Source organism: Drosophila ananassae, chromosome 2L, assembly GCF_017639315.1.
Source record: "Drosophila ananassae strain 14024-0371.13 chromosome 2L, ASM1763931v2, whole genome shotgun sequence".
In the NCBI taxonomy this organism is placed as follows: domain Eukaryota; kingdom Metazoa; phylum Arthropoda; class Insecta; order Diptera; family Drosophilidae; genus Drosophila; species Drosophila ananassae.
Window position 1 is genome coordinate 4,525,023 of NC_057927.1, and position 25,748 is coordinate 4,550,770.

Sequence of the window (25,748 nt, forward strand, 5' to 3'; positions counted from 1 at the left end):
TCAACAAATAAAATAAATAGTAGCTGAAGTATAAATTTCTTTTTCAAAATCAAAAAGGAGCTTGACTATTAAAAATTCAATTCTTGGTAACAGATCAAAAGTTTTTAATTGAAATTAAATTATAGACTTACACCAACATTTAACTTTATTTCCTTGAACTGTAAATAATATTTTTGGTTATCTATACGCACTATTATTTGTGTGAATATTGAAACAATCAAACTTTTAAACCGGGGCTAGAGGTTAAAGGAAGGAATTGGCTGGCACATTTCGACAAGCAAACACTGAAGTTGGTGCTCCCAGTATTTCAATATACGTACATATACTTCATGATTGCTTTTCCCAATTTTGCCGGATTTCTTCAGCCTTCAATTTTTCTACACGAATATGTATTTATATAGAAATATTTTTTCAGTTGTACCCCTCTTCGTGTTCGTTTTGGCAGAATGCCCTCGTCTTCGCTCTGAATACGCGAATTTCCATTGACAAGCTAGACAAATTTCTGATAGATTTACTTGCAATCACATATGAGAAAAGCTGGTTCGATTTTTTTTGCAGCGGCAAAAGCAACAACAGCTTAAATGCATCTTCGATATTAAATATTTGCTAAGGCGTCTGAGAGAGCTGGAAGATGACCGGAAAAATGCCAATAATCCCAATGTTGCAACAATTTATGAAGCTTTTGCTCAATCGGGTTGGGCAATAAATTTTAAAATTATTGCGCAGAAAAATTCAAAGTGATAAATTAAAGATTTTACCCGAAAAATATATATACCTAACTTTAGATTCTAAACAATTTAAGAGGCTTAAAAAATAAAATCTGAAAAAGATTACTATTTTATTTTAGCCAACAAATAATGATATATGATCTAAAAGGTAGATATATTGAAGGTGAAAAGTCTGTAAATCAATGATTGAAACTCCCTATTCAGGCAATTTAAAGCCCCTTTTAAGCCAGATATTCCATGGTGGCACTTTAGTGGCCTACTTTTAGGAGCAGCCGTCTAATTCACTAAGCGCATTTCAGGACTAGGGCTTTGAGGCTATTAGGCTCTGAGAAAAGTGAAGCTGTGGCAGCCGCATTGTGCACTTTTCCTTTGCATTTCCGACTAGAAGCGCGACAACAATTTATGCTGCTGTGGTGCGACCAGCTCTAGCCGTGTTCATTTGCTCAGCCAACCAGTAAAAGTTCGAGAATCAATTGGTTTCGAGTGCCGCAGCACTCGGTCTCTGTGTTCGAGCCATCAAACCCAAACACACTTTACGCTTCACGCTTTTCATTTCGAATGCTAAAGCAGGGCGGAAAACGGTGAAGGGAGGCTGGGGGGGCTTGTAGAGTGGAGAGGCGATTGCAACAAAATACAAACTGCTAAGTAAAACGGATGAGTGTTGCAATTAAAGGCAAACAAAACGCGTAATCGAATGCTATGTAAATGCGTACCATGCAGAGGTGGGACAAGAGCCGGCAATCGAGTTAAGGATAGGGACGGTTTTAGGAATGGGTTTGGTTCCGGCTTGATGGGGAGGACGGTTAATGGAATCCACCGTAACCTCGTTTTAACACCAACCACTGCCGATCCACTGACGCTCTTTGTTGCAACTTTTTTCTTTTTTTTTTTGCCCTCTTCTGTTAGTCGCTTCCCTTTTGTGGCGAATCAGGATTAACGGTAAATATAATTACTGCACCCTTTGCCAGTGGAGGGACAAATGAAGGGTTAACTGCGGAAAGGTGGAGGGGTCCAAGGGACAAAGCGACGTGACGTTAATGATATTGTCGGTTGGGGTTTTGGAACCCTCGGAGTGCGACCCCTTGGCTAATTTGTTCTATGTTCGACTTGTGTCTAATTAATGAAGATTGTCTCGCATAATCGTAACGGTTAAATTTATATTAATTGTTTGCGGGTTGTCTCGACTTCTCAAGTAGAAACCCTACTTTTCCTTCATGCCCCCCAAGCGTATTATCACAATGAATTTTTACTAATAGGCTTATGAATAATTACAATTTTGTAATTACTTACCATATTGGTGTTATTATCTTTGCGAATAATCATTCGATTCCTGGGAGGACTAAATGAAACACATCGAGGGCCATATCTTTCATACTAATTATCCAATTCTTGAGCGAAATACATCAAACGAACGAGTAGATAAATTCTCCATTAATCTGCATCAAAACCTAGGAACCAAAATATTTTTAAATTTTTTGTTAATTTTCCTAGGCGTCACCCTTCAAAATGTAGGACTTGCATGGGGAGCACTATATGGTCCCCTGCGAAGTCTATATCTATGCGAATTATTTTCCGATTCTTGAGCGGAATACCTTAAACGATTTTTAGATCGATTCTCCATCAATCTGCATCAAAATCTGGGAACAAAAATATTTTAAGATTTTAAGTCAAATTTTCTAGGGGACCACCTTCAAAATGTGGAACATCCATGGGGAGCACTATATGGCCACCTGCGAAGGCTATATCTTTGCGAATTATTTTTCGATTCTTGAGCGGAATACCTTAAACGATTTGTAGATCAATTCTCCATTAATCTGCATCAAAATCTGGGAACAAAAATATTTTAAGATTTTAAGTCAAATTTTCTAGGGGACCACCTGCAAAATGTGGAACATCCATGGGGAGCACTATATGGCCCCCTGCGAAGGCTATATCTTTGCGAATTATTTTCCGATTCTTGAGCGGAATACCTTAAACGAATTGTAGACAGATTCTCCATTAATCTGCATCAAAATCTAGAAACAAAAATATTTTAAGATTTTAAGTCAAATTTTCTAGGGGACCACCTGCAAAATGTGGAACATCCATGGGGAGCACTATATGGCCACCTGCGAAGGCTATATCTTTGCGAATTATTTTTCGATTCTTGAGGGGAATACCTTAAACGATTTGTAGATCGATTCTCCATCAATCTGCATCAAAATCTAGAAACAACAATATTTTAAGATTTTAAGTCAAATTTTCTAGGGGACCACCTTCAAAATGTGGAACATCCATGGGGAGCACTGTATGGCCACCTGCGAAGGCTATATCTTTGCGAATTATTTTCCGATTCTTGAGGGGAATACCTTAAACGATTTGTAGATCGATTCTCCATCAATCTGAATCAAAATCTAGAAACAAAAATATGTTAAGATTTTAAGTCAAATTTTCTAGGGGATCACCTTCAAAATGTGGAACATCCATGGGGAGCACTATATGGCCACCTGCGAAAGCTATATCTTTGCGAATTATTTTCCGATTCTTGAGCGAAATACCTTAAACGATTTGTAGATCGATTCTCCATCAATCTGCATCAAAATCTGGGAACAAAAATATTTTAAGATTTTAAGTCAAATTTTCTAGGAGAGCTACCTTCAAAATGTGGAACATCCATGGGGTGCACTATGTGGCCACCAGCGAAGGCTATAACTTTGCGAATTATTGTACGATTCGTTAATGAATATAAGATATTCGATCAAAACAGGTGAGTTAATTTCCATCGAATACTACAGAAAATAATAACCGTTTCCAGTCATGGGGAATTCCCCATGGGAGCTTCCAAGTTTGGAACCAATATTAGGTTTACGTGAACCATAGTTACCTGGCTATAGCTTTTCTACCTTTAGCTTTTTCCCACGACCCCCAAAAGTTGGCAACAAGCGTTGGCAACACAACTAACTGCTTATCAGTGGTAACAAGAGTATAAAGCTCTCCGGCTTTTGGGGCGAGTGGAGAACGTAAGACTCGGGTTTTCCCTCATTCGCTTAAAAACATACAATTAGAGATTCTCAGTTGGTATTACGCCGCCGACAACTCGCCGCAGTTGAAATCGAGGTTTTAGACGGAGCGGTCGTGTGCTCGGCGATACAAAAAAACAAAAATATATCAAAAACCCATTAAGTCGGCCGGGAATATCACAGTTCTTCGGAATCGAGCGGGTCCAATTCCAGAGTTTCATTTAGTTTTTAGTTTGGTTAATTTTTTTCGGTTTGCTCCCCGGCTTGTGTTTCACTCAAATATTTCCGCAATCACGTCGCCGAAGTTTCCTCGAGTGCAACAAAGTAAACACGGAGCACATGCAACAGCTGCAGAATTAGTAGCGCCAACAATACAAAAACAAAAAAATCCGTCAAGCAAACGGCGGCAATTCAAAAGCTTTGCATTTGCCGGGTAGCATTTGAGCCCCAAGCTCGGCTTCAACGCCCGCCAACTCCGTCAACCTCTCGCCCAAAAAGTTCTGTCGGGTGAGTTGCCGTCGATTATTTTGAGTGACTTATATACAGCTGGCGCAATATGCACAATCTTCTCGAAACCCCTCATTATTCCCCCTTGTCCCATGCTGAAAAACAGCCATCTACAAAGTTCGTTTTCTTGGAAAATTTGCAAACTTGGTTCCATTCGCGGAGATCGAGCTAATCGGTTGCAATCTCTGTTTCTATCTATGCTAAGTTCTATAAGCAAGTGTCATATCCACCGGATAAATTTATGGGGTGCATATCGTACTTTGGGGGCTTGAGTTTTAGCCAGTCATGCAGCTAGTCGTGGTCATAGTTTCTGACATTATCTCCAGATTTTGGTCATTGACTTTGACCAGGCGCCGGGCAATGGTCGGGATTAAGGCAAAGGTAAGGATTTGACTTTAAAAATACAATGTAACCAGCTTAGCTTGACTCATTTTTGTTACCTACAATACAGTCATTTTTGAAGACATTCTTAATAAAGATAAAAGCTAAAAATACCACCAAAAACCAAAATGAGATGTAAAGCAAGAGCCACGACGTCATAGCCTAGGGACGGGTTCAAAAGTCATTAGGGGACCGGTGCTTCCCATTCAAGCCAATCTCGAGCTCGGTCTATAGTTTGATTTTTCTGTAGTTGGCCCGCTTTAAGCCAACTTGGAGTGTGGGTAATACATAGGAATGATATATGGGGCCAGCCAAAAAAATAGTGGGGAGTGTAAAATAGAAATTCCATGCTGCGAAAAGGCAGACACGTGTGTACTGTCTGTTTCACTCTCTGATCTTTTGGCGGCGTCGTTTTCTGTAGTGATGTCATCCCCATGACTCGAATCAGCACTCGAAATAAACATTTGGAGTTGAAAGAAGTCGCCAAAAACAAAACGAAACAAGAATTAATTTGAAGCATTTCCTCCTAAGCTTGCTTCCCTTTTCATTCAAAAGCGGTGTTTCTAATTGTTTTTATCAGCTCTTTTTGACTCTTCTTACCGGCAGTTAACCCCCGACATCTAATAATAATTACTAAAGAAACTTTTTGTTGCAAAACTGTTTAACTTATGAGAGCCCAGATTTTCTGGTCGTCGGCTGGTCCATGAAATTTGTTTTTCTTTGTCATGTGGTGATAAGAGGAGCAAAAAACCTTAGAGATAAACAAAGTCTAGTTCCCTGGAACGACATCATTTCAATTATATATCCAACTATTTGTTAAAATAAGAGAAAGTTTGCAAGACAAAGGATTTTTTAACCGAGTTATTCAATTTGGAATGAAGCCTAAATAGGTAGTAGTCTTAGTTCTTAGATACCATACTTAGTTGAAGCAATATTTGTACTCTTTTTTTAAACGAAGAGTTCGCTGTCTTGACTCATTCGAACTGTGGAAATATTTGGTGTGGAGCCCCCACAACATCCGAGACAAAGATAAGGCATTGAGAGATACAGATTTGTTGTGCCCACAGTTGAGATAAGTGCAGAGAACAATGAATACAAAGCTGGCCAAGGTAAACAAATTACACGGATAGTTAAGACACGCATTGAGAAACGAAAACAAATACCAAACTTGAAAATAAGTCGAATTTTAAATATGAAATACTAAGTGAGATTTGTGGCTTTACTTTAAAAAAACTTTAAATCTTAAATAATTAAAATGAAAAACCTATTGACACTGATTTTCTGTTTCACCCTCATAAGTACAAGGCAGTGACTCTCCTACGACCTTGTATGTACTTCTGCCAGTGCTATCTTACCCGATATCGATACACATTGGAGACACTTGTGGCACTTTTGATTGACACACTTGGCACTACAACTCAATTTTTGAGAGAGCTTTGCGGTACAGCAGACCACGGTTATCTATTTTTCAAAGTGGGTACAGCGACGGTCAAGCCGGGGCAGGACCGTGGTTGTTTGTGTCCCACAAGCCGCCAGCAATCCCTGGGTGTTCCCTTCACTCTCGCCTCGCCTGGGGCTTACAGTGGACAATCGGTCAGTCAGCCATAAGTGCACGCCACACGCCAACGCAGTCCTCAGTACAGGCAACCAGCGACGAGGACGACGACCACGACGACGGTCACTGTCAAAGGCAATAGACGAACACGCAAAAGGACGTCGACGAGGACGAAGCACAGGTGAAAGTGGGCTGAAAGAGGGAGTTGTAGTGGACACAAACAAAAACAATATAATCGGTGTGGTCGATTTTTTTCAATAACATACTTCAGATTTTTTGCTACCCTAAGACCTTCTCTCAAAGAAGGCTTGATACCTCAAATAAAACGGAAACTCAGAAACCACAAGTTTTTAATGTATATAGTATAGAAAATATAAAAAAAATCCTTGGAAATAATTGAAACCTAACTAAAGTTTCAGTTATAAAATATTAATATTAATCCATCTGTCAAAAATACAACACTTTCCATTCCCCAAGGGGCAGCTTACAAACTAATCTTAAAATCATAAACATTGAACTCTTTTAAAATCAGAAAGAATGACCAAAAGATTCTACCGCGAATACTCCCCTAGGGGATATAGATATGGAAATCGGCTTTGAAAGTTTTCCACTCATCAATCAATTTGCCAGGGATGAAAGTAGAAAAATTGCATGCCAGAATTTTCAATAGGTTTCGGACACTGTACACTGTTAGCCCCACCAAATTATAGTCGCTATAAGCCCGATAGAAACACAAATACGGAGCATATATACGTATGTAATGTATATGTCCGGAGAATGTGGCAAATATTGTGAGGGAAATGGTTAAGCATTGAATTGATTTACCTCAACTCCAACTGCATGCCGTGTTTTGGGTCTCCCCAAAGGCTCGACTGTGTTGGCAAGCTGAAAAAGCAAGAGGGTAAAGTGAGTGAGAGTGAAAGTAACAGATAGAAGTGGAGATACAGTGGTGGAAAGGTAGTACCAATACGCCCACATGGGCACGCCGACCCATTAACATTGCTGCAAATTGGCTGGACAAGGTCTCCATCACGACTCCGTGGGGCATAAATGAGGGGAAAAAACCGATATGGTCGAGGAAAGAGCTCCTCCTAACACGTTTACAATCAGCATTGTCCGATGTCGCTAATGGATTGTTTTGAGTTATATTTACAGCAAAGTTGATCTGATAAGCCGGAGAAAAATAAATAAAACTTTAAACAAGGTTTGTTTTTGAAATTGACAATATTTTGAGTGACGGTATCAGGACAAAGCTACTAAATGATAAATATTCTTGTTAGGTACAACCTAAAATTAAACATTTAACTACCTTATGATAACGGGGGTGCCCAAAATAGACTAGATTATTTCATTTTTCCTCCTAACTCTTTAGAATACCAACACCCGCATTTAATTTTGCATTTCTAGCAGCAATTTAACATGAGGCATTGCTATGGGCCCTACAGTTTTCCCACCTCACTTGTTTTGGGATAAATAATTCCGCTATCTGTCGATGAGAATCGTGCGAAGGTAAATTGGGGAAGGTGTTCCCATCACGCAATGGCTCTTACACGCACAGTGCAGCTGGAGTAACCCAAATTCTCCGATTGCCACTCCGACTCCGGTGGTGACAACTGGCTTTCAAGGCAAGCTGAGTGATCTTGAATCGACAGCCAGATGTTCCCACATGGAAGGTTTTTGGGTTCAACAAGTCGGGAGGGATTCGAGAAGGTTCCAAACTCAAAGGAGGGGGATAGTGGGCCACGTGTCACCGGGACCTGGTTTTTCACTAGGCCATCAATTTTTAATGTAGCACAGAGAGCACGCACTCCCACGCTTTGTCAGGATTAGTGGCCACTGCATGGTAATTATCTGCGATGAGTCCTTTCTCAGACCCCACGGGGAGAAGGTCCCAGGAGGTCGCCGGCAAAGACGTCTAAATTATTGATTGTTAATCTAGGTTGACGGAATGTGCTAGACATATAATAGCTAAGCCAAAGATGATAAGGTGCAAGGTTTCTTGTTAATGGATTTCATGATTATTTATGGATATGAATCAATGCTCCATTTATTCGAATAATGGATAGAATAATGGAAAGAAATAGTAGCACATGGTTTTTCTCTATCAAAAGTTCGAATCAAATTTTCATTTCAATTAAAGAAAATAAAGTTTCTCGCAAGATTGGGATGAAAACCCCTAGAGAACTGATCACCCTTATAAAATTCCTATTAAGTATTCGATTATTCAAAATAAATTGTCCCAAATGATTAGCGCAGAACCTAATAGGTTACGTGTGCCAGCCGGTTGGTCAATCTGAATATTTAACTCAACTTTAAATTGCCGAACTTGCAATTGGCCCGCAACTCTTATCGCGAGTTTAGCTTAGCTGAAAGTTTTTTTCATTACCGGTAATGGAAGTAGGGGCTCTCGAAAGAACTAATGGAGACCTATGCGTTGGGGTCGGTGATTGGGGGTAGAAAACATTGACCTTGATTGCACGTTTTCATTCAGAAACGCTCGCATTCTCAGCGGACGGGTCGTGCCCTTTAGAGAGTATGAATGCATGTTAAATTATTTATGCATCTTTTATGGAACAAACCAGGCTGAACCTCCTCCTATGAGTCTGTCCCAGTCTTTATTTAATTTACACGTGGGTGTTTCCTCTTCTCTGGCTATGCTTTTAGAGTCCGAGCAAGTGTTATAACGGCGCCAAATCAATTGAAATTGATGCTCCCCCATTCAATTGCATTGATTGCCTTTCATTTGCAGTACTCGAATGAACGAACAAGTATTCAAACGATTTTGTATTTATACAATGGCAGGCATTCTATCCCACAGATATTCTGCATTTGGTCATATATATCACATATGCTTTTGACTGACATGTATTTATCTGGCTCGGCATGCCAAATTAATTATTCTGAAATGATAAATTTGATATTAATTGATCTGAGATAACACAAATTTATTCGATTACAGCCAACTGTGAAATTTTCCGAGCACATTCAACTATTTAGTTATTTTATGTTAATGGCGTCATGAAAAGCCCATAAGCCTAATAATTTTGTCACACATTCATAATTGATTTTAACAATTGTCTAAGGAATGTCTTGAAGGTCCTTTACTGCCTAAATAGCTCAAGGCTTCGTAACTTAAAAGTTTCCGATGTGTTACTAATCCAATTTTAGATAATAATAAAGAAATGATCCATAAATAGACAAAAAACTAATGGTGGGTAATCTATATTTTTAGAATAGGAGGAATATACTATAGAGATGATTATAATTACACATAATTTATGTATCGTCCATCCATAATGACTTCTGTGGGTACTCGGTCATCGGGGTTTACATATTTAGGGGCGTTTTGAGTTATTTTCACCTGTTTTTCGTTACTTTGGGGGTTTGAGAGCGCGCTGGTACACTTTGTGATTATGGTTCCGTGAGCTTGTTGATTATAATCGCATAATGGTTGAACTTTGAGGCTATGGAAATGGTAAAGCACTATAAGTGAAAAGTTACCCTTTTCTGCACAGTCCAAGCATTCCTCTTTTGCGATTTTATAAAGTCTCTATTAAATGAAAAAAAGTTTTTAAATGGTTCCGCTTTTAACTGCTTTTTCGCAACTGTTGGCCATTTGTGTCCTGACCAGCTGCAGTTGAAATCACATGCACGCATATTTCTATAAACATTGCTGTTGGGTTTTTGCCACTTAGTCACCTTAAAGCTGGCTGGAAAGAGGAAAAAATGCGAAAAGCAAACGATCAGAAACGCTTCCAATGGTATGACCTATAGGTGCCGTCCGATCAGTACACAAATCAGTCGTTTGTTTATTATTCATGAATGGACTCTTATTATTCGCAATTAGCATATGGTCAATATTTGCAATCGGGTATATCAAAGAGTATATATTTTTAATTTATATTTCTTTTATTTAATTTATTTCATTTATATTTCAAAAGGCCTCTTTTTTTATAGACCCTATTTTTAGAAAATGCCTCAAACTTTCTTTGTCAGAAAACAACCATTTTCTAGGGCATTGCAGATTCGGTTCGATCTTGGTTTGTTTGTCTGCCGGGTACATTCGCACTCGCACCGCTTCCATCTGCCTTTTGGGTTTCATTTTCCGCTTTGTTTACGAGCAAGCTGCAAGCTCCTCGTTTCTCCCTGTTTCCAAGTGACTCACATTAGCTAAATCGTTTTTTCTATGGTCGTATTTATTTTGGTTCTGTTTTGTTTGTCCAGCTCTGTAATTGCTTTTATTAATTTTCGATCAGTACTTTGTCGCTGTTGTAGTGCATCCGGTTGCCAATGAATTATGAAATAATACGCGAGCACTTAGAGGAAACTCCACCCACATGCAATTTATTCGGACAAATTACGTACCCGCCGTGTTGCACTCCTTGCGAGTCCTTCGACTACTTATTCTCAAGGCTAATATCCTGAAACACGGAGGGGCGTATTTAACTTAAAAAACTATTACATGCTGGTGACAGCTGCTAATGGACACATCGCCCCACCCCAACCACCAAAAGCAACCGCAAATCAGCTCCATCGTGTGACAATTAGCATGTGAACGCATCAAATTTTTAATAGTCCGGCGAAGACCGTGCCCAAGTTCGTTTGTTTTGAAAACTTTCCTTCCAGCTGGGCGACCGGCAATCCTTTCCCACATCCAGGGCCCCACTGATTGGGTCCGACCTTCTGCGGCACCAGCTGACAGCATTTAAAAAAGCTTTACGAGCCCCATTAAAAATTCAACAATGAAATCTAGAATAACGCAAAACTTTCCCCGATGACGAATCTTTTGAATGCTTACTGACTTCAGCTATCCTCTCTCGTCCCCCACAGCCATCGGCGGCGCGCCAAGGCCGACACATGGCGGCGGTTTGCGTCCGCCCAGCGCCAGCCGAGACGTCAACAGAACCGCAAGTCCTCCAGCCGGAGTCCCAATCACATTCTCAGCCACAGTCGCATTCACATACGGAGCCGGAACCGGAACCGCGCTCGGAGACGGAGTCAGGCAGCCTCGGATGCCGCCATCAGATCGCAGTCACCTGCTAAGGACTCACATGCCCGAGTGGCTCCATCATAATGGGCACAAAAACACAACCGCAATTGGCCAAAGGTGAGTTGCAATAGAAAGATATAAAATTGTGTCTTAAATAAATAATGTAAGCTAATGATATAAGTTAATAATAATATAAAAATAAAAGTAAAACCTAAAATATTGTTATCAGTTAAAGTGCATTAAATAACTATTTTAAGAGAAAAATTTTCCTTTATGGAGTGTTATTAAGTGTTTGTTAAGTTATTAAGTGAGTTGTTAACCCTTAAATGTGAATTGGTTTAATTAGATTAAAGAAAAGATTTGGTTCAAAATACAAATCCGATACAATATCAAGCATTAAAGGGAACTGCCACCAGAAAGTGGTGCCCTGATATTTCCGATTTGGATATCTAGTGATACAATACACCCCCTTTCTATTGGGGTGGCAGAAAGTTTAACCCAGTTTTGGCGTCACTGAACCAATTGCAGCGAAAACTAATGCCAAACTTTAACAAAAAGCCATTCGTCGTTTGTTTTTGGCCATGACACTATTTCCGCTAAGGCACCATTAACCAATTGCAGCTGTGTGTGTGTGTGTGCGGGGGAGTCAAAGTCCACTGTTAAGTGCCTTAGTGTGCGTGAGCGCCTTGAGCTTGGCCAGAGCGCCACTTCGATTTATTACGCGCTTCGTTTGGCTGCTCAATGAATGAAATGAATGAATGCGACTCGTGAACATGCGAGCTCTGTTTTTTGTACACAAGAACAGTTTAGGTCCTTTAAGGAGAATTTATCGACAAATTTACCTCCTTTCCCTACAAGATATAATTTAATATACTCCTGACTATTAAATTTCTTTGCAAATATTTTTTTTAATTTATTTGTTTGTTTTTTTTTTCATGAATTGCTCAAAAAGTTATATTCCTAATTTTGTTCACATACTGAAGTCGCTCTGTACTTTAGGGTGACCCAATCTACATACGAAAGTAAACAAAAACAGACTTTTGGTTTCGTGGAATACTTTCCTTTATGTGCACTTTCCTATATCATGATTTCGGAATATTTTTTGTTAGTACTTAATTACATTGCTTTCCGTTAATTGCAGTTTTGTTTGCCAGATTCATAGGTAAAAATACTATATGTACACCTGTTGAAATCTTCAAAGGAATTCCCGGAATGCAATTTTGCTTGTTGCCACAAAAACCGCAGAATATCTATATAATTCTCTATCTATATATTGTATCTTTGTTTTTGAAAATTTGTGTTATGCTTTATTTGCTTTGCTGATTGATTTTATTCTTGTTTTTACTTTATTTGTTAACAATAGAACGAAATCAATGCTATGGGTGCGATTTCTTCGCCTCTGCGTTCCCCGGCCCTTTGCGAGCAATCATTCATTAACCCATATGCGCCACTTCTTCAAATGCCGACAAAAAAAAAATAATTCTATTCAGTCTGACATTGACATTGCTTATTTGAATGAAAGGAGATGGGGCGGTTGGGGGCGAGTGCAACTGTGAGTGTGAGTGCCACACATTCTCCCTCGTTCTCTCTTGTTTGTTTAATTCACGTGCACTGGCCGCTGAAAAGACTAGGGAGCAAGAGCGCCTCACATTTGTTTGCCGCCGCTGTTCTCTTCGTTTTTTCCTTCTTGGGGTGGCTTTCGAAATTTTCTCATTTTTATGCTTGACATGCTGAGAATTTCTGGCCAACTTTCGACCCAGTCGAATTGGGAAATGCACTACCAATATTTGTATACCTTACTGTATATGTATAAAAGGGCACTGTGGCTTATACTTGATTTTACATACATAAGATTTAAGGGCTTGCGATGGCAGTCTTGAGACAATTAAAAAATAAAATTATTAAGTTTTGAAAAGAGTTTGTGGAGTAGCTCCACCAGCTATTTTAACAAAAATCTCATTAAAAACATTTATTTGAAAGATTAACTAATTATAAATAATAAATAATTGTTTTAATAATTATTAAAAATAATTAAAAGTACCTATTGTAATGCTCTATATTTCAAGGTCAAGTATTCAGCTAGCTATAACTTTAAAGTTTAAACAGCATATGGAATATAAATGTATTCTTGCGTATACGTAATTTTTGCATCTTTATTACGTATACGCAGTGTTGACCTTGGAGTGCTGCATTTGCATATTGCATTACTTGGTTTTTGTGCGTAGGAACATAAAAGATCATTAAGAAATATTAATCGTTAAATAACAGTCAATATAGAACTAATTATATTTATTAAAATATAAATAAATTATATTTATTATCTAAAATATATGCAGGATGTTATTTTGTGCGTTTAGAATCTTACTTATAGAACCTTATTTGCTTTGGTGGCCCTTGAATAATGTATTAATTCGATTCTAAAACCCCTGTTTGCTTGTCCCACCCACTGCCCTTTGACCCACTGATCACAGCTCTCAGCCGCAAAAAATTCTCATACACTTCATACATTGTCCACTTGAACCTATAACCGGTTGTGGCTTTTCCGATTGCTCTCTTTCGGGCCAGGCTCTCTTTTTTTGTTTGTTGTTTAAGCCAAATAACCGTTTCAGTTTTGTTTCAATTACGTTGCTAGGCCGTCACCCGGTTGCCTTGGCAGCCGATTTGTTGTTGTCTGCGTCGCAGCGCTGCCAGCGATGGGGGCTGCTCGCCATGCGCTCATTTTTTCGCAACGCTGACGCCACTTCTCTGCCGCCGCCTCTGCCACGGCCGTTGGCGCTCATTTCGGCCGCAGTTCGCTCGGAAGTTGGACGTTTTCCGCTGCATTTGGGGCCGTGTATCGCGTAGCGCCTCGGAAATCGCCCCAAAAATCGCTGCTTCTCGAGAAACTCTGTTTACTGTTTGCGGGGAAAGTGCAAAGTGAATTGTCCTTGTGTGTCCCGGAAAGATTCTGAGCGGATAGATCTGCGAAATATTGTCAAGAGTCTGGCCAGAACAACGCAACGCAATCGGGTGCAAAGACAACAAGACAACAACAAAAAAAGAAATGTGCTAAAAATGTACGAAACTGGGCGCGAGAGGGAGCAGGGAAGTGCAGATGATGATGCATTTGGCACCTGGCACTGAAACATCTACCCCCAGCCGACCCAGTCGTCCCAGCCGCCCCTGTTCGCCGCTATCCCTTCGGTCTTTTCCGGGGTCTCAGCATAATTATTGAGCCTTCATCGATTCTTTCGCCGTGCCATGGCCTTTTCTTGTAGTTAATTTCTTTCACCGCCCATTTGCCCCTCGTTTAGCCCCTGTGGGGTGACGCATGCGAGCGAAATGGAATGAAGGCACTGGCAATACCAGAAGCCAAAAGCAGCAACAAAAACCCAAGAAAACTGAATTAAAATGAGAGCAAGGAGCGTATTTACATTCACATGCATGACTCATATTCGCAGCAGGATACCGTGAGAGAGGGAGCTTAGCCGGCTTTGTTGTTGCCACAATTGGGAGAGCCAGTTCGGGAGAGAACGGGTGTCGGAGAGAAAGCGTGCCAATCAGCTGTGCCTTCCGAGTCCTTGACTGACTAAAAAAAAGTGGCTTGAGAACAAATTGGAATCGTGGGAATATGCGGCTTAACTTTTTCCGCTTTCCTTTGTACCTTTCCAAACAGACAAACTTTCGTCTTAACTTCCGGCTTCGGTTCTCCGTTTACAGTCGGAGGCCCTCTCATATTTTTCGCTGCAGCCATCGTGTCCTTGACAACAGTTTTGACATTGACACCCTCTCTCTCTTGCTCCCTTTCTCCCACCCCCACACTCAATCACTGGCAGTGCAAAAGACAGAGAAGAAGAGAGGAAGTTACTTTGGTGCAGCTTCCTTGCCATTGTTGGCTCTGACACCTGTTGAGTGTTGACTGTTTACACTGGACTTTAGTTCTTAAAACAGATTTACAAAATCGAGCATGAGGTATTACGGTAAACAATGCGAGCTACACACACATGGGTAATGGGGTGTGACTATTTAGGCCATAAATTCGGATGGAAATTTCTAAATAGCTTGTGTATAATAAAGACAAATAACAAAGTAATTAATTTCCCGAGTCAATTGTACATTTTTCATTTAAAGTTTTTCCAAAACTACCTCAAATGCTTGATTTTTACTCTTATTTTTTTGTAGTTGAATAAAACTTAAACTCCACCTAAACACGAGAAGATGTTCATAAATCTTGCCCATTTCGAATAATAAATATGCGGAGTTTTTAAGGTTTTCTGGAAGCTCAACGGAAATAAATTATTTATTTTACTAATTTCCCTTTTAATTATTTGTAAGCTTTTTACCTCATTTTTAAATTCCACGTTTATGTCAATCATAAATACTCCCGAGACACACCCATCCCAGCAATATACCCGCAGGCCTCAACCCACCTACTGGGTGTTCAAAATCAAAGCAAAATTTGTTTATTTATTTATGGCCCAGACGAATGCGTACAAACATTCGCACTTTGATGGGAATCGTTTCCAGCTGTCGGGGGCTTTTCAGGCCCAAATAAGGGGTCTGCTGGGGGCCAGGTCTATAAAAGTGATGGATGATACAGTTTCATGAGGCTGACACGCCCAGCAAAGTTTTGCCCGGTGCCAATGGGTTTTCAATTGCATTTTAATCTCCCGGGAGTTGGCAACACATTCTATTTTTACCTCCCCACCTGCACAGCACAGAATGAAGGGTTGTGAAGAGCCGGGATAGCAGTACCTAAGCTGGTCATGATTGGGGGCCGGAGATGCAGCGAGGCCGCTCGAAGGCTGCGCCAGCGTCCGGACCACCTGGAGCTGGCCGTGATGGAGCGACAGGAGGACGAAGAGGTGGACTATCGGATAGCCACGGATGAAGCTGTAACCGCAGATAGAGCTGCTGTATCAGAATCAGCATCCGGTCGGAGAACCCGTTGGTTCCACTTTGCCAGGAGCTCTAAAAATCGAAGAAAACGACTGCACTGCGAGGATGACGGGGAGGAAGGCGATAAGAATTCCGCAGAGGAGACTGGTCGAAGGGCGCGCCTGGCCCAGCCGGAGGGTATGAATATTGGCAGCTCCACGCAGACCATTGCCACGCCGCTGATGACGGGGGACAGCTTCTATAGCCTGGCCACTGGCGCAGCCAATCCCTCAGTTGCCAAGTCTGAGGACCTGGAACAGTATAAGCAGAGGGATCCGTCCGTGGTTTCGGAAACCAAGTCGGCGCGCAGTATGAGGCGTCTTTCCCAGATGAGGAGGCGGCGCAGTTCGTACTACTTTTCGGGTATTTAAGTCCTTCCTAATTTTAGATATTGTGTTGGATTAAAATAGCTTAAAATTGTTTATAATAATTAAGATAATAATAGAGTCTATTTGGATACAACTATTAAAAAGTTGAAATTAACTCACAATTTAAAATGCATTCCCCTTAGACAACGAACGAAGGATCCGCGCCAACGACAAGGAATTCAATTCGCAATTTAAATATCACGTAAGTTTAATACTCCTCGAGGCCACCACTCCTTTATATTTCTTTAATGCATCTTAAATTTCAGAACAACTACATAAAAACCTCAAAGTATTCCATATTTACCTTTCTGCCCTTCAATCTGCTGGAGCAGTTCCAGCGATTGGCCAACTTCTATTTCCTATGCCTCTTGGTCCTGCAGCTCATACCCGCTATCTCCTCCCTTACGCCAGTGACCACAGCCATTCCCCTGATAGGAGTACTCACACTGACAGCCGTGAAGGACGCCTACGATGACATAGTAATATATAGAATCATGCTATTTTCTTGGTTTAAGCTAACATTTGTTCCATCCTTCCAGCAACGCCATCTGTCCGACTCCCAGGTTAACAATCGCAAGTCGAAAACGCTGCGCAATGGCAAGCTGGTGGAGGCCAAGTGGTCGGAGGTGCAGGTGGGCGATGTCATCCGGCTGGACAACAACCAATTTGTGGCCGCCGACATCCTTTTACTGTCCACCTCGGAGCCAAATGGTCTGTGCTTTATCGAGACCGCTGAGCTGGACGGTGAGACGAATCTCAAGGCTAAGCAGTGCCTCACGGAGACCATCGAACTGGGCGACCGCAACGATTCTCTTTGGAATTTCAACGGGGAGATTATATGCGAGCGACCAAACAATTTGCTGAACAAGTTTGATGGCACTCTGATGTGGCGGGGACAGAGATTCGCTCTGGACAATGAGAAGATCCTGCTGCGAGGATGTGTGCTTCGGAACACACAGTGGTGCTATGGGGTGGTGGTCTTCGCCGGAGTGGACACCAAGCTGATGCAGAACTCCGGAAAAACACAATTCAAGAGTACTGGCGTGGATCGCCTGCTCAACTTTATTATTATTGGGGTGGGTCTTACATTCCGTTGGTATTTTATAAAAGCTTACATTATTTCTTCAACTGTAGATTGTTCTCTTTCTGGTGTCCATTTGCGCATTCTTTGCAATTGGTTGCTCCGTTTGGGAGGGCTTCATTGGCCAGCACTTTCAAGCGTACCTGCCCTGGGAGCGCATCATTCCCAAGGATTACATACCCACGGGAGCCACCGTCATTGGTTTGCTGGTGTTCTTCTCGTATGCCATAGTCTTAAACACAGTTGTGCCAATCTCACTCTACGTTTCAGTAGAGGTAGGTATTAGCCCACTGCAAACTCAATACCCGATGCTAATGATTTCCCCAGGTCATCCGCTTTGTACAATCGTTCCTCATTAACTGGGATGAGGAGATGTACTATGCGACCACCAATACCTATGCCAAAGCCCGCACCACCACGCTGAACGAGGAGCTGGGCCAGATTCAGTACATCTTCTCGGACAAGACGGGCACCCTGACGCAGAACATTATGACGTTTAACAAGTGCAGCATTAATGGTCGGACCTATGGAGATGTCATCGACCTGCGAACTGGCGAGCTCATCGAAATAACCGAGGTAAGTACTGGGTTTGGCTGGGTTTTCGGTGTCTGGGTCTGCTAGGCTAATATAGTTTAACCTCTAACATGGTTGTGGGAGTGTTGTGTTGTGAGTATCGGTGTCCGTTTTTTTTGCACACTCTGCCAAATCAGATTTCCAGCCATCTCAAACTTGAGTGGGACACTGTGTGTTTGTTTACTTAATTGTGCCTAGCGTCTAGCAAAAAAAAAAAATAGAAAACAAAAACTCACATTACTCGTTATAGCAGCAAACAATTTTCCAAAATAGCAACACCGGCCCCCCAGTAGGTGGAGCAGCAGCCACAGCTGCGTCAGCACAGTCCCCACCCATCATCCTGGTGCACAAGGCCGAGGTGCACGCCAAGAAGAGTTCCGTAGTGGTCACGGTCTCGGGTGAAACACAGCCTGTCCCCGCCAGATCGGAGCTTTCACGGAAACAAGTGCGTTACTCCGCGCCCAGTCGCAGCCAAGAGGATAACCCCGATGGTTTGGCGCCCAAAGCAAGCGGTGGCCTTTCCCCAGCCAGCTGTCATGAGGACCAGAGACGGAGCAGCCTGGGAGCAGGATTGGGGGGCTGCTTCAAGCGCAGCGGTCCCGTTCGCCAATTGTCCCGCACAAGCAGTTGCGACAAAGTAAAGATCTTGCATGCCTCCGAAACAGAAACCACAGAAATTGTCACAGAAACACAAGATACAACCCACCCACAAAAGCACCCAGCACAAGCACAGCACCATCGCAAAAAGCTGCTCAAGCTCCGGTTCAAGAAAGCCCCCTCGGCAGCCGATGAAGGCGACTGCAGTACCACCAACCACAACCAGCACCACAGTCACCAAATCCTCCACCACCACCAGAATGCATTCGCCACCAATTGGAGTTCGTCGCCTCAGAGAGTGCACGTATGCATGTTGCATGACCTTTCATAACCAAAATTCTATCGTATCGCTATGTGAATTACTAACATTTTTTTCATGTATATATATTTTTGTATATATGGTCATCCATCCATCAAATCGCGTAAACTCCCTTCACAATAGTTTATTTCGTATTTGTTATCAAGCTCTATTTGTTATAGATTCCTTTAATAAGTTTTATTTTATTTATTGATCTGTTATTGAACCTCACATGTACAAAATGTTGATGAAATAAAATAGCAATAGAGCAATAGAAGACAGTAATATTATATTTTACACCCTAAACTAATAAATGTCACATATTACTGGGCTCATCCCAATGTTTGAAGAGTTTTAAACAAGTAGATTACATTGAATTCAGAATATATACATATATGTTCCACCTTAAAAAAATGTTGGACACTTTGTTACTAACAAATACACAAATATGAATATCTCAAGAAGCTGTTACTTTTATAACTACAATTAACTTTGGGACTAATATTGTTTTAATACTACGCCTCTCGCTTAATATCGTATACAGGCTACGCTTTATACTTACCGTAAACAACAGAGTTACTTACAGTATTGTTTTTGAATTTTTGTATAATTCTTTTTTTGAGAAATATTTAACTGAAGTCTATTCCACAGGCCGTACAAAGCGTCGACTTCTCGGCGAATCCCCACCATGAAAGCGATTTCCGGTGGTATGATCGCACGCTGCTGGATGCCGTTCGCTCAGACGAAGAGCACTCGCATGTGTTTTTCCGCCTGCTGGCCCTTTGCCATACAGTCATGGCCGAGACTGTGGACGGAAAACTGGAGTACCAGGCCCAAAGTCCCGATGAGGCAGCCCTCGTTTCTGCGGCCCGCAACTTTGGCTTTGTTTTTCGCACACGGACACCGAATAGTATTACCATCGAGGTGATGGGTCGCACGGAGGTAAGTGTGAAGTCTTTGGTAATGTCATTAGTATTTAATGTTTCGTTTTTAGGAATATGAGCTCCTAAACATCCTAGATTTTAACAATGTCCGCAAGCGTATGTCTGTGATCCTCCGCCGCGGCGATTCCGTCGTCCTTTATTGCAAAGGAGCGGACAATGTGATATACGATCGCCTGCATGGAGGCCAGGAAGACCTAAAGGCGCGAACTCAAGATCACCTCAATGTGAGTTTTTTCACTAAATTGTAGATATTTATACTAATGATTTTGTATATTTTACAGAAATTCGCTGGTGAGGGTCTTCGAACTTTGGTTCTGGCCGAGAGGCGCCTGACCGAACAGTACTACAATGATTGGCGAATGCGTCAACAGGAAGCTGCCCTCTCCCTGGACTCCCGGGAACAGAAACTAAATGCCATTTACGAGGAGATCGAAAGCGAAATGCAGTTGGTGGGCGTGACGGCCATCGAAGATAAGTTACAAGATGGTGTTCCGAAATCCATAGCCAACTTGCAGAATGCTGGCATCAAGATCTGGGTCTTAACTGGGGATAAGCAAGGTGAGTCCAAAGTTTATAGATATATAATATCATTTAATAATATATATACTCAAACCATAGAAACGGCCATCAACATCGGTTACTCCTGCCAACTTCTAACGGATGAGCTGGCTGATGTCTTCATAGTGGATGGAAATTCTGTCGAAGAGGTGGAAAAACAACTCAGGCAATTTAAAGAATCAATCAAAATATACAACCGATTTCGACCAGGAGGTGAGAGTAATTTTTAGACACAGATTCCTTCCACAAGATTTTAATAAAATATTTTTTAATATTTCCAGGATCTGAGGGACTAGAAAGATTAAATAGTGAGAGCACTATTGATCCGATGAGTGCGGCCATCACTCAGACCTCAGCTTTCATGCAAGAAACAAATCTCCCGCCCACGCCGCCACCACCGCCTGCCATATCCGTGGTTACGTTTAGGTGGGATGACAAAATTAAGGATAATAAGGGCGGACCGGACAGGTAGAGGGAAATCCTAAAAACCAACCTCAATAGTCTTAGTTCTATAAAATGAAACAATTTTCAACAAATTTCTAGCAAAAGTTGAATTTCCAATACTTATAACCCGTTTAGAAAAGCTAGAAAATCTACTTTACTGTCCTAAACTTATCTGTTCTTTGTTGTATCTAAAATATGCTATTATCTTATTATTTTGTTAAGTTTTAGAAATTTTAATTTAATTGTACTTAAAAGTAATCTAACTATCTTAGACAACTTTTCCTTTATTTCTACAATAGATTTTTGTTTTTTTGATTCCAAGAACAACCTTGAGCTGTGAGCATAGAGTGAATATTTTATAATTTTAATTTTGTTGTTAAAATTCGTTTGTGATTTTAACGGAATAGAAAAAGGTAACCCTAAGTTCTACCCACCAAAGGATGTAACCCTCTATTGGTGCTTGTTCCGCCCGTCAAGTAAACTATATACTATATTTTTGTAAATCCAAAAACCCAATAATGTCGTTCCTCAATTAAAACACCTAGCATTTGTTTGAGTTCTGTTCTGTTCCTCATGTCTTGAACAAAAACGAAACTACAGATTCCAATTCAAAAAAAAAAAAGATCAAACCATAAATAAACAAACAGTCATAGTCCTCTGGCTCATTATTTAAAAGGCTTTTCCGTTCTTTTCTTCGTTTTTCATTAAAAGTAGTGGCTTGTCTAAATCTCTGTACATATAACTCATTAACTTGTGCCTACCAACCTTTAACTTTGCCCCACCTCATTTCCACACTTGATGTTAAAAAGCCACCCAAGACTTGTATGTTAACAAAGATTCTTGTGTATTTACGCAGTGCTGAGTGCAATGACCTGTTTGGCGACGAAAAGAAGAGCGTAGGTGGAGGCACTGCCTCCATAATGATTGATGAAAACACAGGCTTCGCCCTGGTAGTAAATGGTCATTCCCTGGTGCATTGTCTCTCGCCGGAGCTGGAAAACAAGTGAGTAGGCCACAACCGAGTTGCAGAGTTCAGTTTTAACTTTATTATTTTCTTTGAAGGTTCTTGGACATAGCATCGCAATGCAAGGCTGTGATTTGCTGCCGGGTCACGCCTCTACAAAAGGCGCTGGTCGTCGAGCTAATCAAACGTGCCAAAAATGCTGTTACCTTGGCCATTGGCGATGGAGCCAATGATGTGTCTATGATCAAGGGTAAGTAGACAAATAAAAGCAAACTATTGCAGGAAAATAACTCCAAACTAACTTTTTTTCCAGCTGCCCACATTGGCGTAGGCATTTCCGGCCAAGAGGGCCTTCAAGCTGTCCTGTCCAGCGACTATGCCATCGCCCAGTTCCGGTATTTGGAACGTCTTCTACTGGTCCACGGCCGGTGGTCGTACTACCGAATGTGCAAGTTCCTGAGATACTTTTTCTACAAGAACTTTGCTTTTACCTTGTGCCACTGCTGGTATTCGCTCTTTTGCGGCTTCAGCGCTCAGGTGGGTTTTTGTTTTTTCAGGAATTCTTTTAAAATAATTTAACTCTTTTTACCTACAGACGGTGTTTGACCCTATGTTTATTTCGGTGTATAATCTGTTCTACACATCCCTGCCTGTGCTGGCGCTGGGCGTCTTCGAGCAGGATGTTTCGGACAAGAACAGTCTGGAGTTTCCGCGGCTCTATACCCCGGGTCTGAAAAGCGAGCTCTTTAATATACGAGAGTTTATCTACAGTGTACTGCATGGAGCCTTTACATCGCTGATCCTGTTCCTTATTCCTTATGGGGTCTACAAGGACGGTGTCTCACAGCACGGCTTCATCGTGAGCGATCACATGACTTTGGGAGCTGTGGTGGCAACAATTCTGATAGTGGATAACACGGCACAGGTGAGTGGCTTAAGAATGGGTCCTTGACTTTAATTTTAATAATTAATTTTCCCTGCCAGATATCTTTGTATACTTCTTATTGGACCGTGGTGAATCATGTAACCATTTGGGGAAGTTTGGTTTGGTATTTTGTACTGGATTACTTCTACAACTATGTGATTGGAGGCCCCTATGTGGGCTCTTTGACCCAGGCCATGAAGGACATGACATTTTGGTTTACCATGCTGATCACTGTGATGATGTTGGTCTCTCCAGTTTTAGCCTACAAGTTCTACTTGCTAGATGTGCACCCCAGCCTATCAGATAAGGTGACTTTTTTTAGCTTTAGTAATTGAATATTTAATAAGCTTTAAGTTATATTTTCAGATCCGACAAAAATCCCTGAAGAAGATTCATTCGAGGGCATCTAGCAATGTCAGACGCACGGCATCTTCACGTCGTGGTCGTCGATCTGTGCGTTCAGGCTACGCCTTTGCTCATCAGGTAAATAATTCATTCATTTCAGGAAGGTATAGTTTAACAATTTCTAATTAAATCCATTTCCAGGAGGGATTTGGTCGCCTGATCACCTCTGGCAAGATAATGCACAAGCTGCCCCAGGACTTTGCCTTCCCTCTAGGATTGGGGACCAAGAAAACGCAGGCGCTTCACAATAATCTGACCTCTGCAGACGGTACCACTGAAAAGACCAACCATTCGGGCCAGGACATGGCCAACAATAACAATACGAATCTGAGACACAACCAGAACCAAAATCACTCTTCGATGGCTGATATAACCGGGGACGGGCGTAGCAGTGGAGGTGAAGGTGGGCGTGGTAGCGGCGGCTCAGAAGACATGAGTCCTCGGGCGCCTTGCCAGGACCTCGATACGATTAATCTTTAAGCTTTAGACGCAGGTGCTGGATTGGAAGAGGGTTCCGCAACAAACACCAAAAACTGTAAAGAATTTAAGTCAACGAAGTTAGGGTTAAGTTAGGACTTTTCGTCAGAAAAGAGTTCTAGTATTTAGAAAAGAGTGAGCTGAGTGAATGTGAATCCCAGAAAACACAAAATAAGAGAAAGTATTAGTCCAAATTTAATTTCCATCTAATATTTAGAGCTTAGTTTTACTCTGTCTTTTAAAATTAAAAGTATTTTCAAATCGCATACCATCGTACTTCCCATCTTTCAAAAGCACCCAAACATTTATTTTACAAATTATTTATTTCATTGTTGGCTGCATTTAAAAACGTGATCCTCTCCTGAGTGAATGATGGATTTTAGGCTACTTTTAAGGTTAGCGTATGATAGATTTAGGCAAAAACTTGAAAAACTGAAAGTGTACTTAATTGCTTAATGTCGTGCTGTGTGCTTAGCCAATAATAGCCTATCTATCTTTAGCATAACGAAATCTCGTCTCAAAGTCCATAGCAATATTCTTTGTACTCCCCCAAAACAGACATACACACACCAATACACACTTCTGTGTTCCTAACTAGCGTTTTAGAATGAAAGCCTGCGTATGCCTTAGAGAGTCCTTAAATTTAAGTCAATTTAGTCGCTGGTTCTCGACCGCTTTAGCCAGTTTTGAGTTTTTCGAGATTGGGATTATTTGTAGTAGAATTAGTGGGCTGTGGGTTTGAACAGTAACAAAGGTCTAAAGTGATTTATCAAATAGCTTAAAAATAGCTTTTTATATTTAATCTAGGAACATGTTTTTGTGAATAAAAACATAGAATACACAAAATTTTGTGTACATTTTTGCATGACAAGTAACCTTACTGAATGTAAATTGTTGGCATAAACTTTTACATTAGTCTGCAAATTGTTGGCATACAAGACGAAAAATGGGAAAACACAATTGAACCAAATAAGAAGTAAATAGTTTATTTTTATCTACATTTAGTCAAAGAAACAAAAGTTTGCAACAAGTACACTTTTGAATGAATAAATAAAGGCGAAATATTTTCATTAAAAATTTTTAATTGTTTTTGTAAATTGTAAAAATTCTTTAATTGTATTTTTATTTCATTCGAAATAAGTTTGCTTTGTTCAATAAGCCTTTGTCGATTTAATTAGTAAAAAAAAAAGATTTTATTCATAAATCGATTTCATCTCATCGCCCCAATAAACAAGATTGGGATTGTGCTCAATTTGCGTAACAAATTACATTTAATTTATTAAAAGAAAAGTTGAAAGCACGCCCCAACCCGAAACCGTGACTTTGTTACGCCTCATTAGCTGGGCATTAAGATTATGCATTTTTATGAACTTTTTGGTCAGATTTAACAGGCGACTTGGCCGGAACTTTGTAATTAAATCTGTTAAAATCAAATTGCTTGCCCTTTGTCGGCCCAAACACTTTTTTGTTTCGCTTTATCTTTAAAAGTAAGTTCAGCATCCAAGACGTTGGAATTAAGTCAACTTAATGTCGCCTAAATATCCACTTCGGTGAGTGGGATGCGAATAAAAGAGATGGAGCACGACGGAAAAAATTTGATGCCATTTATTTTAATTTGCGAGTCAAAATGTCGAGACTACGAGGGAACCAAGAACGTGGCAGAACCACACGGAAACAGAGAGAAGTGGCTAAAAGTTCACTCAATGACGCAACTGCCTTCAAGTTTAAGGGTCAGGCAATTTAATTGACTGACTTACAGTCAATCGGAAATGCGTAGAAAATCATCCTAAAATAGCCAATTTTATTTAGGTAAAAAGAAGTTGGCTTAACTTAATCAAGGAAAATCGGTTCTCAAAGCTGTTCAAAATCTTAACATGCAGATAAATAACTGGGAATGCCAAAAAAGGATCACGGCAAATGGCTCCCTGGGGGCAAGTAGACTGCACAAGATATGGCCATAAAACTAAATTGATGTGTATTCAAGTAGCCAAAGCAAAAGGTCGAAAAAATAAAGAAATCCAATAATCATACAAGTAA

At 40.8% G+C, this 25,748-nt stretch overlaps 1 protein-coding gene across 12 annotated transcripts; it reads left to right on the top strand.

Moving 5' to 3' along the window:
• The first annotated feature begins 3,789 nt into the window (after positions 1 to 3,789).
• Positions 3,790 to 25,748, top strand: LOC6500529 (probable phospholipid-transporting ATPase IM). Of its 12 annotated transcripts, none has more exons than XM_032450576.2 (20): positions 3,790 to 4,234; positions 11,001 to 11,277; positions 16,589 to 16,647; positions 16,712 to 16,924; positions 16,985 to 17,521; positions 17,580 to 17,801; positions 17,854 to 18,102; positions 18,350 to 19,000; positions 19,646 to 19,936; positions 19,989 to 20,162; positions 20,220 to 20,496; positions 20,557 to 20,709; positions 20,778 to 20,964; positions 21,797 to 21,943; positions 22,003 to 22,154; positions 22,218 to 22,441; positions 22,500 to 22,829; positions 22,889 to 23,137; positions 23,196 to 23,312; positions 23,376 to 25,748. In XM_032450576.2, the coding sequence occupies exons 2-20, from the start codon at positions 11,244 to 11,246 to the stop codon at positions 23,712 to 23,714; spliced, it is 4,605 nt and encodes a 1,534-aa protein (XP_032306467.1). In that variant the 5' UTR covers positions 3,790 to 4,234; positions 11,001 to 11,243; the 3' UTR covers positions 23,715 to 25,748. The 12 variants fall into 12 exon arrangements, with proteins under 12 accessions (XP_032306467.1, XP_032306472.1, XP_032306477.1 ...); XM_032450581.2 differs by having other exon boundaries at positions 20,778 to 20,922; XM_032450586.2 differs by having other exon boundaries at positions 18,350 to 18,736.